General features: G+C 37.1%; 1 protein-coding gene across 5 annotated transcripts in view; it reads left to right on the top strand.

The window, feature by feature from the left end:
* Window positions 1-16,106, top strand: part of LOC109059352 (CMP-N-acetylneuraminate-beta-galactosamide-alpha-2,3-sialyltransferase 4-like) — a 40,500-nt gene that overhangs the window by 3,695 nt on the left and 20,699 nt on the right. For 4 of the 5 annotated variants that reach the window (XM_042774755.1, XM_042774754.1, XM_042774756.1 and 1 more), the window contains exons 2-4: window positions 5,523-5,594; window positions 12,257-12,329; window positions 12,474-12,563. In XM_042774755.1, the coding sequence (XP_042630689.1) occupies window positions 5,573-5,594; window positions 12,257-12,329; window positions 12,474-12,563 (185 nt within the window). In that variant the 5' untranslated portion in view covers window positions 5,523-5,572. The remainder of the gene's footprint in view (window positions 1-5,522; window positions 5,595-12,256; window positions 12,330-12,473; window positions 12,564-16,106) is intronic. The other variant, XM_042774757.1, reaches the window with a different exon arrangement.

The raw sequence follows: 16,106 nt of genomic DNA, 5'->3' as shown, positions 1-16,106 counted from the left end.
TGATTTAAATAGCCTATTATTAACATGATTCAGATATCGCACGCCATTGCGATATGCATATCACGATATTTACATTTGCGGTATTTCAATAATTTCGATATATCATGCAGCCCTAGTCGCAAGTTCCATTTTTTTGTGACCAGTCATAACCACCAATAATACTCTATATAATCAATTGACATGAAGTATCTTTCATTTATAATTAATTTAATAAAAAAAAGAAATTTCTTTATCAGTGAGCTGAGTGGAGTTTTTGACCATTCCCACCCTGTGGTGTATTACTTAACACCAGAAAGATAAAGGATGTGTTTTCTTGTTAATGTCAAATGTGTTTGTTTCTCACTTAGCCTCAAGTGTTTCAGAGAAGGGTCTTTTATGCTGAGCATGCTGGTACACACAGCAGCTTTGCTCTGAATGAGCCAGGGTTAAACTGGGTAAACAGAGGAGCTGTGTATTTCCAACAGCTCATAGCTATTTTTATGCCATCTCTCATATGTATTTAAACAAACTTTACTGTTTAACTGCAGACAAATGAATTTAAATGCATGTAACAATTATGTGGTATTGAGAATATAGTTGTTTATCTCCTCTTTCTTTCTCGGCCATTCTTGCTGCTTATTGCTTGCTAGGTTATGTGCACTTTAGAGGAGGTGTGTCTTTTACTTTAGTCTTTTTTAGGGTTGTTCACGTGCTCTTTGCACAGTCAGAAAATTTGCCGTTCTCTCCCGAAGCAGCATGGTATTTTGTTGTTGGTGATTTGTACAGATAACTTAGTGAAAACAATCCTTTTGTCAGGGCTCATTACAACTAGTTACATTACATCAAGTTTCTACACACATTTAGAATGATTCATTTGAACAACATTGACCTCGTATTGGCATAGTTTGACATTCGAGTGGGACTCCCAGGAAAAAGTATATATTAAGGTTATGTAAAAAAACAAAAACATTCTGACATGCTAAATTGTATTATATTTTAAATGGTTAAAACATTTCTTGCTGACAAATGGGTAAAAACTAGTGGTTTGAAGGATAGCAGCAAATATTGGTGAAGATTTAAATGGCAATCAATTAGTGTTTTTGGGAGCTGTGATCCTTAGATGGAGTCTTTTAATTTCATCATATGATTTGTATTTTTTTTTCTAAATAAGATATTTTTTTTTTCTTTGTATACAAATTATTGTTACACCGAATGACATTTTTGTCTGTAAATCTTGGTAAAATCTTATGATAGTCATAATTTTTTGCTCAGACAAAAAAAAAAATTAAAATAAAATAAATAAACAGGACACATTCTAATAAAAAAAGTTTAAAGCTGTATTAAACTTTCAGTGTTTTGATACTTGAAAACCCTTTTTTCTTCTCTGAGCCATATATAACTATAATTTATATACTGTATATATATATATATATATATATATATATATATATATATATATATATATATATATATATATATATATATATATATATATATATAATAATACATTTAAAAAATATTGATTTTATTTTCTTTTCTTGTTTCAAATTCATATGTTATTTATTTAGAGCTGACTGAAATAATAATAATAGTAATATAATAATAAAAACATGTATGACTGGGAATATACTCTCATGCACATGAATCTCATTTTCAGTCACTGCCACATCAGGCTCAGGCCACAAACCTAGAATCATAAAAGAACTTGTTAAACATAATTAGAAACACCATACCAGAAAAGAAACTGGTGCACGAACTGGTGAAACCTAGTGAGAGAGGCTATATGAGAAACATCAGGGAATTATGGAATATTGACATTTTGGTCCATATTGACATGATAGCATCACTCAGTTGCTGCAGATTTGTCAGCTGCACAATTCGAATCCCACTTCCGTGCTGGCTACACGTCACGGGGTAACACATTTGCATAATGCCTGCCTATGTTCTCCGTTGGCCAGCTGTGAACAACTTGACCCCACCCACAAACTCTTGTTAAAGCTTGTTAACTTCATGTTGAGAAGATGCCTTGTCCTATGCTGGGAAAGTAAATTCAACCCCAATCTGTTTTGCGTTCAACGTTGGATTCTCAAAAGCTTACGCTTGAAAGATGAATCAGGACCCAGTTTATTTGGACCAGCTGACTCCACTGAATCACAACCCGTAGCATGATAAATAATAGACATTTATATTTTCTAACAAGTGTTCAAAATATGTAACTATGGCAATGGCCAATCACAACAAACTGGGCCATCTGACCAATCAGAGCAGAGTAGGCGCACGGAAAGGAGAAACCAAAAAATGTTTTTTGACCTTGCATGCATGCAAACCTGTTGTAGGAAACTCCCAAAACAATATTAGGAAGCTTAAAAATGGCATAATAGGGGCACTTCAATAGGTGTTTGACTGCCTCTAATGTTCATTTCAACCGGAAACTGCAACGTCCAACGTGTAGGTACGTTTTTTGAGTTTAGCAGAAATGTATAGAGGCAACAGTGAGTGTGGCTAGCCTATTGTCTAGTTTCGGTGGGCTGTGTGAATTAATTGTAGCTTGAGTTTCCTTTCTTAGCTGACATCTGTTGTGATCTTCTGCTTCTGTAGCCCATCTGCTTCAAGTTTCGATGGCCATTTTTGCCCACAGAAATGCCATTCTTTGAATGTTTTCTTTTTTTTGGGGGCCATTCTATATAAACCCTAGATATGGTTGTGCATGAAGTAGACCAGCGGTTTCTGAAATAGCAGACCACATCAATGCCACGTTCAAAGTCAGTTAAATTTTTTTTCCCATTCTGATGCTCGGTTTGAACTTAAGCGGATTGTTGTGAACAGGTATAAATGCCTAAATGCATTGAGTGGCTTCCCTGTGATTGGATATAATACCAATATTAGTTGTTGTGTGCTTTCTTTTGCTGTTCTTTCATTCAGAACCAAAATTTGCCAGACTATAATTATTTATTTATTTTTAATCTTGACATCATAACTAGGTCACAGCATTTCTTCAAGTGATAATGAATTGACCATTTTCTTAAAGTAAAGTGTGCTGGTCATTTGACGAAACTGATTTAATCTGTGATTCACACTATAGTTTTATTGAACTGCTGGGTATTGAGATATATATATATTTTTCTCTGAGAGTGTATAATATAATTATTGTATATCTTAAATATCTGGACAGTACTTAATTTATCAGACATAAATGGTCAGATTCAACTCAAAAACTATAAAGTTAGACATTACATTCTCAACTTTTTAACTGATTACCTTGACTCTGTAGACACAGCATACAGACTATGACCATCATCTTACGCTCATGTGATAATGGTATTGTTCTAATGCAATTCTTGGGAACTGTTGTTTTTAGTACATTATAAAAAAGAAAACATCTACTACTTCAGTACAGTAGTAATGCCATTCCTTAAGTGGTCAAGTGGTTTTATTCTCATTTCCTTCCTGAAAATAAATGAACGAATGAATGAAACTCAGAGTCTCTGAAACACTGCTGTGCAAAAACATAAATATGTATGTCATGTAAAACATAACATTCAGCCAACAACCAAACGACAAATTAAAGGCTAGGTAGTTCTTAAATTAAAATGATCTTTAACTACATAAATATAATACATTATTTTATGGTCTGTGATAATGGATCTTTCTTGTTTTCTTTATGCTTTGGTGGTTGTTTATAAACCTCAGCGAGTCACTGATTTCCATGGAAACGCTGCAGTAGTACATTGATTGAGCTATTATTCATTTCACATGTTTAATACATCCCTGTGAATTTGAGTAAATGGCAGGAGTTCTCACTGAAAACAAGTCAATCAGTTGTATTATTATTATTATTTTATTTATTTTTTTCAATCTGGAGGACATTGCACATTGTTGTGTCCTAATTCAATAACCTTTTTATCTTTGCTGTTTGCCATTTATATATATATTTTTTTTCATCTAGTTGCAAAGAAAACATTTATATATATATATATATATATATAAAAGGAAACCATAAAAGGGTGTGTATGTGATCATGCATGTATCACTTGGTCTGTGAGTGACATTGCCGGCTCTATTATCTGATATGACGCCTCTCGTTTGACACTCATTAGTATAAACACAAATAAAAGAGGTGAAAGAACACATCCTTGTTGTGACCCAGGCGAAGAAAAAAGTACATCAGATAAACCCTGTTTACTTTCACACGTTGAGATCTATCAGTTAAAAAATACTTCAGCAAACTTATCAGCCTAGAATCAATATTATAAACCCTATTTAACCTTTCTGCTAAGATATGAGGCTGGATACAGTTAAAGACAGATGAAAAATCAATAAAAACTAATCGCACAAAAGTCTTTGCACCCTCAAGATGTGCTAAAATCATGTTTAATAGAGTACTTATCGCATCATCAACACCCCTACCAGACCTGTAGGCAAACTGAAACGGATCTAAATTTTCCTGTACCATGGTTATCCTTCACAACCTTATAATCAAAGAGGTAACAAAAATAAACAATTATAAAAAAAAAAAAAAAAAATAATTAATTGGCAAAATCAAAGTCAAGCTTCCTGTCAAAATAAATATTACATTTCTTAGAATGCATCCCCATCATGGACTTCACCACCTCCCACGCAGAACGAGAATTTCCAGTATAAAACATATACTCCACTTTATCCTTGTAATTAAGCATTGCCAATTTAAGATCCTTCTTAGCTTGTTTTAGAAATACCTTTTACTGAGTCACATCACTTTAATTAAAAAAAATGTTCCTTTGAATAATTGTGTTTTTAACAGATTTAGTGACCCACGGTTTATTGTTTGGGTAGATGCAAATTTTTTTCTTGGGAATAACAAGGTCCTCACAGAACGTAACATAAGCTGACTCAGTCTCTGTAAGTTCATCTAAATCAACACAAGCATTTATAAACATCCCAATTTGTGCAGCTAAAACAGTTCTGGAGAGAGTTAATAGATTCCTCCAACCACACCGGAACTTAACGACGTTCAGGCTTAGTTTAAGCCTTAGTTTAAGCATCTGAATGTCTCCAAATAAGCAATCGAGGTGTTCTGTTGTTGGATGTAATAATGAACATAGCAGTCGTGGTTAGCAGAGCTCATTAGCAATTTAAAGCAACATGGCGTGCTGAAATCGGAGCTGATTTTGACAGGGGTAATAGGCTGTTTTTTACACTACCATTGAGAAATTTTAACCAAAGTATGTTATAGACTTTTCATTAAGACCCTAAAGAATCATATCAACTTCCGATGACCCCTTTAATTAAGCTCTCTTCACTCTCACTCTGACACTGAGACACAAACACACAATTTAGAGTGGCAGTATCATATAAAAAGTGAGGATGTAAAGCATACTCAACAGACAGGCGAAATGCTTGCGAGGCCTTTTTAACTTTAACTTCCTGTGTACCTTCTGTGTTTTTTTTTTTTTTTTTTTTTGTGGTATCTTACATTTCACGTCACATGCAGACATGAGGTGGGAGGAGAGAGAAGGTGAATGTGTAGTTTCTACAGCAAGTGATGTGATGTTGTGTTTCCTCAGGAGAGCAGTATGGGCAGTTCAGCAATCAGAGGGCAAAGGCATGAGTGAAGATGACCTTAAAAGCAGCCAAAAGTGAGTATGCAAACACACACATAAATAGTACAGGGGTATTTGGTGTGTTGGCCAGAGTACACTTCAAACAGCATTTTTTAATCACATAAAAAACAAAAAAACTAAAAGACAAAAATGAAAATAAAAACATTAAATCATTTTGTGCGAAAAAGATATAGACAAATAAATAAAAAAAAATGCTGTGGACTTCACAGTTGAAGTCCAGTTTTTTTTAGAGACACAACATACTATGTAAAAGTAGGCATGAGAAAACAGAGCTGATCAATTAAGACAAAATTTACTTTTTTTCAAAAAGGGCTTGAATTTTCAAAAGTCTCTCCCTCACAATTTCTTCAATTTTAAAAGAGCTTGGAGTAAAATTATTCGCAAACAAGATGACAATTCCTCCACTATGTGATGTTTTATATCCACTCTTTTATCCAATTTGCAAAATTTTTATTATCACTTTGTTTCTTGTAAAAAAAGAAGTTGTTCCTGTTTAATTTTTTATACACTTGCATTCTCTTTACATCATTTCTGGCTCTGTTTACATTTAAAGATGCAATACGGATATCTGCCATGTGTAAAGAAAGAAAATGAAACGGAAACACACATCCAATATAAGGATAAAAGTGTTATGCCACTTTGTCATCATTATTTTTCAGCTGATTTTACATTTTTGAAAACCTTTTTTTTTTTTTTTTTTTTTGCTTCTTTATTCAGAAAGCAACCTTCACTCATTAGACTCTGAGTGTTTCCCACAAACTGTTTAAGATCTGGGAAAAAAATCAGCAAACTCCTCTCTAATTTTTTGTCAATTTTAAAAACCCCTTAATTTCATCAGCACTGTAATCATTAACATTTTCATTCACTGTGTGAACAACTTGAAGCCCCAAAGTCAGAAAATTCACTTTCAATATTATCTGTGTTGCAGTTTTGTTCTATTCTTATTTTTCTTGCTTGCTTTGACCCTTCTACTCTGTCTTTCTTTTTCTTTTTAGAGGAGTTTTGAAGACAGCTTGATTCGTGTCCAACTTAGACAAATTAATATTATGTGATAAAGATTTCTATATCAGACAAACAATTCCTCAAACTATTTTGTGTGTCCATGAATTCTTCTGTAGCTTCTTTAGGCAAGCTCACATTCGACCTTTTTTGATCTCTATCAGTCGAATCATTATCTTCCATGATTTCAGTCATGGTTTGAAAACTTTCAGCTGTTTGCTCGCAAGGCACTTGATACACAGATACTGGCTCAGATGAACCAGCAACACTTTGCTCATCTTGCACCACCCTCTCATCTATTGTGTCATGTTTCATCCTTGTACCTTCATTTTCGGAACTGACACGAGGCAAATGCCCAGTTCTGCCACACCCAAAACACCTCATAGTATCAGTAGATACACAGACAGCATGATCAAAATAATCAAATCTGAATTTCAGATTTAAATTCAGGTCTGTTCTGTTTTCACTTAAAATCATGCAAGTGAATCTCCTAAAAGACACCACATGTTTGATCACATGTTCGATTTACTCCCGATCATAGTCTGTTTCGCAAGATTTGTTTCACAAGATTTGACAAGGGAGTTAAAAGAGGAAGCACCGGTGTAAAAAGGCTACAAAATACAACTCTTCTTTCCACTACATAACTGGCTTTCTCTACCTTGTTCAAAAAAACAAACAATTGTATTGTTCATTCTTGATGGTGCTAAAATATTCTTATGTCCAACAACTTTAACCACTTTAACCCCATGGCGCTGCGTTAATGAACCCAAAGAGTCAACACAGTGGTCCACCATGCCTACAGTACTACATGGGGAAAAAAACAATGTAATGTTTTACCTACTTAATACAGCCTTAAACATAAAAAACCAACATCCAAAAAATACAAAACAAAACAAACAAAAAAACACAGCAGGCAAAAAAACACTCAAACTCACCACATGTCCTGCACACTCACTCAGCAAATGTCCATGCATGTGCACGTGAGCGTGTGTGAAGTTGCTAAACTGTATGTGTGTGTGTGTGTGTGCATCTGTAAGGGAGAGAATATGTGATTTTTGTACACAAAAAATGTAATTTTGTGTCAAAAACATGGAAATAATTTGTCAGTTTTTTTTTTTTGTATAGTTTATATTTCTTTGCTTTACCACATTTTTAAGGTCATGCCACAGCATCTCAATAGGATTCAGGTCAGGACTTTGACTAGGCCACTCCAAAGTCTTCATTTTGTTTTTCTTCAGCAATTCAGAGGTGGACTTGCTGGTGTGTTTTGGATCATTGTCCTCCTGCAGAACCCAAGTTCGCTTCAGCTTGAGGTCACGAACAGATGGCCGGACATTCTCCTTCAGGATTTTTTTAAACAGCAGAATTCATGTTTCCATTTATCACAGCAAGTCTTCAAGGTCCTGAAGCAGCAAAACAGCCCCAGACCATCACACTACCACCACCATATTTTACTGTTGGTATGATGTTCTTTTCTGAAATACGTAAAATTTACTTTTACGCCAGACGTAATGGGACACACATCTTCCAAAAAGTTCAACTTTTGTCTCGTCAGTCCACAGAGTATTTTCCCAAAAGTCTTGGGGATCATCAAGATGCTTTCTGCCACAACTAAGATGAGCCTTTATGTTCTTTCTTATGGTGGAGTCATGAACACTGACCTTAACTGAGGCAAGTGAGGCCTGCAGTTCTTTGGAAGTTGTTGTGGGGTCTTTTGTGACCTCTTGGATGAGTCGTCGCTGTGCTCCTGGGGTAATTTTGGTCGGCTGACCACTCCTGGGCAGGTTCTCCACTGTTCCATGTTTTTGCCATTTGTGAATAATGGCTCTCACTGTGGTTCGCTGGAGTCCCAAAGCTTTAGAAATGGCTTTATAACCTTTTTCAGACTGATAGATCTCAATTACTTTCTTTCTAATTTGTTTCTGAATTTCTTTGGATCTCGGCATGATGTCTAGCTATTTAAGAGATTTCTTGATTGTGAACAGGTGTGGCAGTAATCAGACCTGGGTGTGGCTACAGAAATTGAACTCAGGTGTGATAAACCAGTTTTAACAGGGGGGCAAACACTTCTTCACACAGGGACATGTAGTTTTGGATTTTGTTTTCCCTTAATAATAAAAACCTTCATTTAAATACTGCATGTTGTGTTCACTTGTGTTGTCATTGACTAATATTTAAATTTGTTTGATGATCTGAAACATTAAAGTGTGACAAAAAAAAAGAAATCAGGAAGGGGGGCAACACTTTTTCACACCACTGTGTATATATATATATATATATATATATATATATATATATATATATATATATATATATATATATATACACAGGTGCTGGTCATATAATTAAAATATCATCAAAAAATTGATTTATTTCACTAATTCCATTCAAAAAGTGAAACTTGTATATTATATTCATTCATTACACACAAACTGATGTATTTCAAATGTTTATTTCTTTTAATTTTGATGATTATAACTGACAACTAAGGAAAATCCCAAATTCAGTATCTCAGAAAATTAGAATATTGCTTACGACCAATACAAAGAAAGGATTTTTAGAAATCTTGGCCAACCGAAAAGTATGAACATGAAAAGTATGAGCATGTACAGCACTCAATACTTAGTTGGGGCTCCTTTTGGCTGAATTACTGCAGCAATGCGGCGTGGCATGGAGTCGATCAGTCTGTGGCACTGCTCAGGTGTTATGAGAGCCCAGGTTGCTCTGGTAGTGGCCTTCAGCTCTTCTGCATTCTTGGGTCTGGCATATGACATCTTTCTCGTCATAATGCCCCATAGATTTTCTATGGGGTTAAGGTCAGGCGAGTTTGCTGGCCAATTAAGAACAGGGATACCATGGTCCTTAAACCAGGTACTGGTAGCTTTGGCACTGTGTGCAGGTGCCAAGTCCTGTTTGAAAATGAAATCTGCATCTCCATAAAGTTGGTCAGCAGCAGGAAGCATGAAGTGCTCTAAAACTTCCTGGTATACGGCTGTGTTGACCTTGGACCTCAGAAAAAACAGTGGACCAACACCAGCGGATGACATGGCACCCCAAACCATCACTGACTGTGGAAACTTTACACTGGACCTTAAGCAACGTGGATTGTGTGCCTCTCCTCTCTTCCTTCAGACTCTGGGACCATGATTTCCAAAGGAAATGCAAAATTTACTTTCATCAGAGAACATAACTTTAGACTACTCAGCAGCAGTCCAGTCCTTTTTGAAGCGAGACGCTTCTGACGCTGTCTGTTGTTCAAGAGTGGCTTGACACAAGAAATGCAACAGCTGAAACCCATGTCTTGTATACGTCTGTGCGTAGTGGTTCTTGAAGCACTGACTCCAGCTGCAGTCCACTCTTTGTGAATCTCCCCCACATTTTTGAATGGCTTTTCTTTCACAATCCTCTCCAGGGTGTAGTTATCCCTATTGCTTGTACACTTTTTTCTACCACATCTTTTCCTTCCCTTCGACTATTAATGTGCTTGGACACAGAGCTCTGTGAACAGCCAGCCTCTTTTGCAATGACCTTTTGTGTCTTGCCCTCCTTGTGCAAGGTCTCAATGGTCGTCTTTTAGACAACTGTCAAGTCAGCAGTCTTCCCCATGATTGTGTAGCCTACAGAACTAGACTGAGAGACCATTTAAAGGCCTTTGCAGGTGTTTTGGGTTAATTAGCTGATTAGAGTGTGGCACCAGGTGTCTTCAATAAAAGTGAAGTGAAAGTGAAAGTCGTGACATTTGTCAAGTATGGTAACCCATACTCGAAATTGGTGCTCTGCATTTAACCCATCCAAGTGCACACACACAGCAGTGAGAAGTGAACACACCGTGAACACACACCCGGAGCAGTGGGCAGCTATATCCAGCGCCCGGCGGAGCAACTGGGGGTTCAGTGCCTTGCTCAAGGGCACTTCAGCCATGGGTATTGAGAGTGGAAGAGAGCACTGTTCATTCACTCCCTCCCACATACAACTCCTGCCAGCACTGAGACTCGAACCTGCGACCTTCTGGTTACAAGTCCAATTCTCTAACCATTAGGCCACAGCTGCCCCAATATTGAACCTTTTTACCATATTCTAATTTTCTGAGATACTGAATTTGGGATTTTCCTTAGTTGTCAGTTATAATCATCAAAATTAAAAGAAATAAACATTTGAAATATATCAGTCTGTGTGCAATGAATGAATTTAATAATTTTTGATGATATTGTAATTATATGACCAGCACCTATATATACATACCACACATGCTCGAAAATGTGGCTGAATTACAACAATTCTGCATAGATGAGTGGACCCAAATTCCTCCACAGCGCTGTAACAGACTCATTTGCAAGTTATCGCAAATGCTTGATTGCAGTTGTTTCTACTAAGGGTGGGCCAACCAGTTATTAGGTTTAGGGGGTAAACACTTTTTCACACAGGGCCATGTAGTTTTGAATTTTGTTTTCCCTTAATAATAAAAACCTTCATTTAAAAACTGCATGTTGTGTTTACTTGTATTATCTTTGACTAATATTTAAATTCATTTGATGATCTGAAACATTAAAGTGTGACAAACATGCACAAAAATAAGAAATCAGGAAGGAATCTATTTTTCACACCACTGTGTGTGTATATATATATATATATATATATATATATATATATATATATATATATATATATATATATATATATATATGTATGTATGTCTGAAGAAAATATGTGTAGCCTATGTAAGAGAAGAATGTATGTATGTGTGAGAGAAAGTATAGTGGAAACAGAAGGCAGGTGAGGTGCGATCAGGGTCACTGGACAGGTCCTGATCAACATGGCTGAGGTAGATGAGGCGGCCGCAGAAGTATTTCAGCAAGCTATTTGGGTTTTATAAAAATATATTATCATCGTGAAAAAATTACATGGCCTCGTCCCTTGAGCGAGTTGAGGACGTGGGCTCAGCCTCAGTGGTGTTGCTAGATAGACGTATTATAAGCATCTATGGATTTTTTTTTTCCGGAGTGTCTGTTTACACTAAGTGCAAATAGCCTGCCTTGTTGGCAGAGGTTATTTACAGTAGCTCCACCCACAAACGTTTTATAGGGATAATCAACACTATAAAAGATGGTAGGCAATTATTAGCTTCAGTGGTATAGATGGTAAAGCGTGTACTGTAGTCTTTTTGAAGCGAACGACCCGGGTTCGAATGCGCCTTTTACAGAACTTTTTTCTTCCTTTTCAAATCTCATATGACTCGGAAAGGTATTTATTTTCAATAATTATGAACGAAAACAATCAAAATGTTGAAAATGAAGTATTTGTTAGGGTATAATAAGGTGGCATCCATTTAGTAATTTTAATTAAATTTATAATTTACATTCAATACGTTATTACTACATACTGTTTTATAATGTACTAAAATACTGAATGCTGAAAACTCTCAGGAGTGATGATATTACTGCGCCGAGGTCGAAGTGCTGCAAAGTGCTCTTCCGCCATACATTATAATCATAATTTTTATCTGCTTAGAAAATCGCCACTGTTTATTTTGTGTCACCATACTTACTCATGTAACGGTCTTTAAATAGGGAAAACATGGAAGTGTTTGGTGGCTTCTAAATTTACCCACTTGGCAGTTTTATCAGTCTTACATGGATTTTAATTAATGACCTCTCTCTCTATTCCTCCTTCTCTTCCAGCATGGTTTTTAAGACTCCTCCCAGTTGTGCTCTTCTTCATCTGTTACTATTGCTCCCAGTTCTACTTTGAGAGGTTAGTACCATCACCTGCTCCACATACATTATGTTTTCATTGATTATTATTGTCTTTGATCTTCTCAGGCTGAGACATGCAAAAGCTTTCAAGGTGTACTTATGCTAACTACTGATTTTTTTTTCTTTTTTTTTCTTTTCTTTAATATGGAGGCAGCAGAAAGTCCCCTCAGCCCACTGTCTCTCTATGTCACAGCTATCGCATGAAGAGAAAGTTAGACAGTCTTAAATTGAAGTATGTGACCTCATATTCACATGCATGACCTATTTTGGGGAAACTTCTTTGAAACTGTAGCATAGTGAGCTTGAAAATTGGAAATTAAGTATCTGTCATCATTTACTCATTCTCATGTCATTCCAAACCTGTATGTCTTTCTTTGTTGTTTCTGTGGTACATAGAATGAGAGGAAATACAGTGGAAGTCAATACTAACCAAAAGATTTTGGCTAACAACATTTTTCAAAATGACATGAAGATGAGCTAATGATGAAATAATTTTTATTATTTTATATTATTTTATATTTTATATAAGTACAGCAGTATTTATCTGACGCAAAAACGTTGAGCTTAATAGCACTTACACTTGTAAGCTTGTCAGTCGTTTTTGTTTTGTTTTTATTTATTTATTTTTAATTTAATCTGAGTGGTTCAAAACTTGACAACTTTTTTTAGATATACAATCTAAACAAACAAACAAACAAAAAGATTGACTTCATTTAATCTAAATGGTTCTTTAAAAAAAGGTCAAACCATAGCTGTTCACATCATATATATATATATATGGTTTTAAGTTTTAGGGCAACTTGATGAAAGGTTTTGATCCACTTCAAATGTTAACTTGTGTGTGTGTTTGTGTGTAATAAATAAATCTTTTTTTTTTCACCAGAAGGCAGCAATCTGCCACAAATACATGATAAATTTCCATCTTTTGATGGTAGTACATTTTACAGTAGAGAATTTTGCATATTTGCTCATATGAATGATGGTGAAATAGAGGAATTTACAGATAAATAAGATCTACATAATATCTAAATGACCTAAAAAAAGGAACTGCATAATTTTATTGTTACCACTTTTCTATACTGTTATTAAATTTAGGTTGCAGTCTGCATAAGTTACGTTCTTTCTGTCCCTGTTCAAAAATGACCACGAATGGCCAAAGTGTGACCTATTTTAATAAGCTTCGGAGGGTTAAATAGCATTTGAATAGAATTATTACAACTTGGCATGCTGCCTACTCTTGCAGATCTGTGTTTTCTGTATTTTAGTGTTGTCCTTGTTATTAGTATACACAGCTGGCTGCTCCCTATCTGAGCATGCAGTCTTACCATTCACCATCTGGAGTTTCACCTCTTGCTTTTATTTGTGTATTTATTCTCCTGCTAGAACATCATCAGATCCGCCTGCTAATGGCGTGGTCTACTGGAGACCTTTAACAGTGTGCTCGTCATTGTCAATGTCAGTCAAATTGAATGATTTAATGATCCCTGATTCACGTTGCTGTCAGGTCTAGGAAGACTAAACTTTTTGTATGAAAGCAAAGTCATTCCTAATGTTTCAGTGTTTAAACCAAAACTTCATGCGCTGATCACGCGCTTCAGGACGCGCAGATGGGGGAAGAGAGCCGGCGCCTAGCCGTTGCCTAGCATCCATCTGGCGAACCTCCGCTCTCTACCCAACAAAACAGACAAACTCCTCCTGCTCTCCCAGACAAATAAGGAGTTCTCACACTCTGCTGCTCTGTGTTTCACTCGTTCATTCTCATTAGTGTTTACATTCCTCCGCAAGCACACGTGAGCTCAGCTTTACAGAAACTCGCTAATCAGATCACAGAAACAGAACAACAACACCCGGACCCTGTTTTAATCATTCTTGGCGACTTTAATAAAGCAAATCTCTCCTGTGAACTGCCAAAATACAGACAGCACATCACATGTCCCACCAGAGACAGTAATATATTGGATCACTGTTATACCACAATAAAGGAATTCCACAACCATGTTCCACGAGGAGCTTTGGGGCGCTCTGATCACTGTTTGGTTCATCTTATACCAACCTACAGGCAGAAACTAAAATCAGCTAAACCTGCATAAGAACTGTAAAAAGATGGACTAATGAAGCAGAGTAGGATTTACACTCTTGCTTTGACCTCACTGATTGGAGTGTTTTCGAAGCTGCTGCCACTTATACGAACTAACACACACAGAAACATCTTATATCAGTTACTTTCATTGAATGTACATTCATACCTACAATCACCCAACTAACAAAAAACAAAAACAAAACTACAATTCAATGCAAAACTCAGATAGCCCCGTCAGTCCAGAGAAGATGCTTACATGAAGGGGGGCAGTGTAGATGAAATTTAGCTCTGTAGCCAATTCTGGGGTAATACTTTATTGTCCATTGTCCCTGTCAAATAAAGAATAAATAAAAAAATATAAAAATAAAAACAAGACACCATCCCTCCCAGCACGTGGAGAATCAACAACTGGCAGATGATCTGAATGAGTTCTACTGCAGGTTTGAAAAAACACCCCACACCCGCCCTGAACACCTCTCCATACAACCATTCACACCATTCACACCTCCTGCAACACGGCCTGAACACCTCTCCACACAACCATTCACTCCATTCACACCTCCTGCAACCCCCCTCTCCCTTACACCAGCTCCTCAAATCAGTGAAGACGAGGTGCGCCAGGTCTTCCAGAAGCAGAAAAGGAAAAAAGCACCAGGCCCAGACGGTGTTACTCCAGCCTGTCTGAAATCTTGTGCTGACCAGCTGGCCCCCATCTTCACACAGATCTTTAACAGATCACTGGAGCTGTGCGAAGTCCCTTCATCCCCATCCAAATAAATTCAAAATTACAGGACTAAATGACTACAGGCCTGTGGCTCTAACGTCTGTGGTCATAAAGTCTTTTGAAAAACTGGTGCTGGCCCACCTGAAGGACATTACTGGACCCTTACTGGATCCTCTTCAGTTTGCCTACCGAGCAAACAGGTCTGTGGACGATGCAGTCAACATGGGACTGCATTATGTTCTGCAACATCTAGACAGACCAGGGACTTATGTGAGGATCCTGTTTGTGGTCTTCAGCTCGGCCTTTAACATGATCATCCCAAACCTCCTCCTGCCCAAACTAACTCTCCGTGTTCATCTCCGTCTGTCAGTGGATCAACAGCTTCCTGACAGACAGGCAGCAGCTAGTGAGGCTGGGTAAATACACATCCAGCACCTGTACAATCAGCACCGGAGTGCCTCAAGGCTGTGTTCTCTCCCCACTGCTCTTCTCCCTGTACACCAACGACTGCAATCTAAAGACCCCTCTGTCAAGCTCCTGAAGTTTGCAGATGACACCACACTCATCGGCCTCATTCAGGACGGTGACGAGTCTGCTTACAGACAGGAGGTTAAAGAGCTGGCTGTCTGGTGCTCTCTCAACAACCTGGAGCTTAACACACTCAAAACAGTGGCGATGATAGTGGATTTCACCATCATGGACAGCACTGTGGCTGCAGTGGAGTCATTCAGGTTCCTGGGCACCACCATCTCTCAGGACCTAAAGTGGTACACTCACACTGACTCCTTTGTGAAAAAGGCCCAACAGAGGTTGTACTTCCTACACCAGCTGAGGAAATTCAACCTGCCACAGAAACTGCTGAAACAGTTCTACTCTGCCATCACTGAATTCGTCCTCTGCATTTCAGTAACTGTCTGGTTCAGCTCAGCTTCTAAATCTGACCTCAGAAGACTACAGAGGGTCATCCGGAC

Source organism: Cyprinus carpio, chromosome A18 (assembly GCF_018340385.1).
Source record: "Cyprinus carpio isolate SPL01 chromosome A18, ASM1834038v1, whole genome shotgun sequence".
NCBI classification, from domain to species: domain Eukaryota; kingdom Metazoa; phylum Chordata; class Actinopteri; order Cypriniformes; family Cyprinidae; genus Cyprinus; species Cyprinus carpio.
This window is presented reverse-complemented; position numbering and strand designations above follow the sequence as displayed.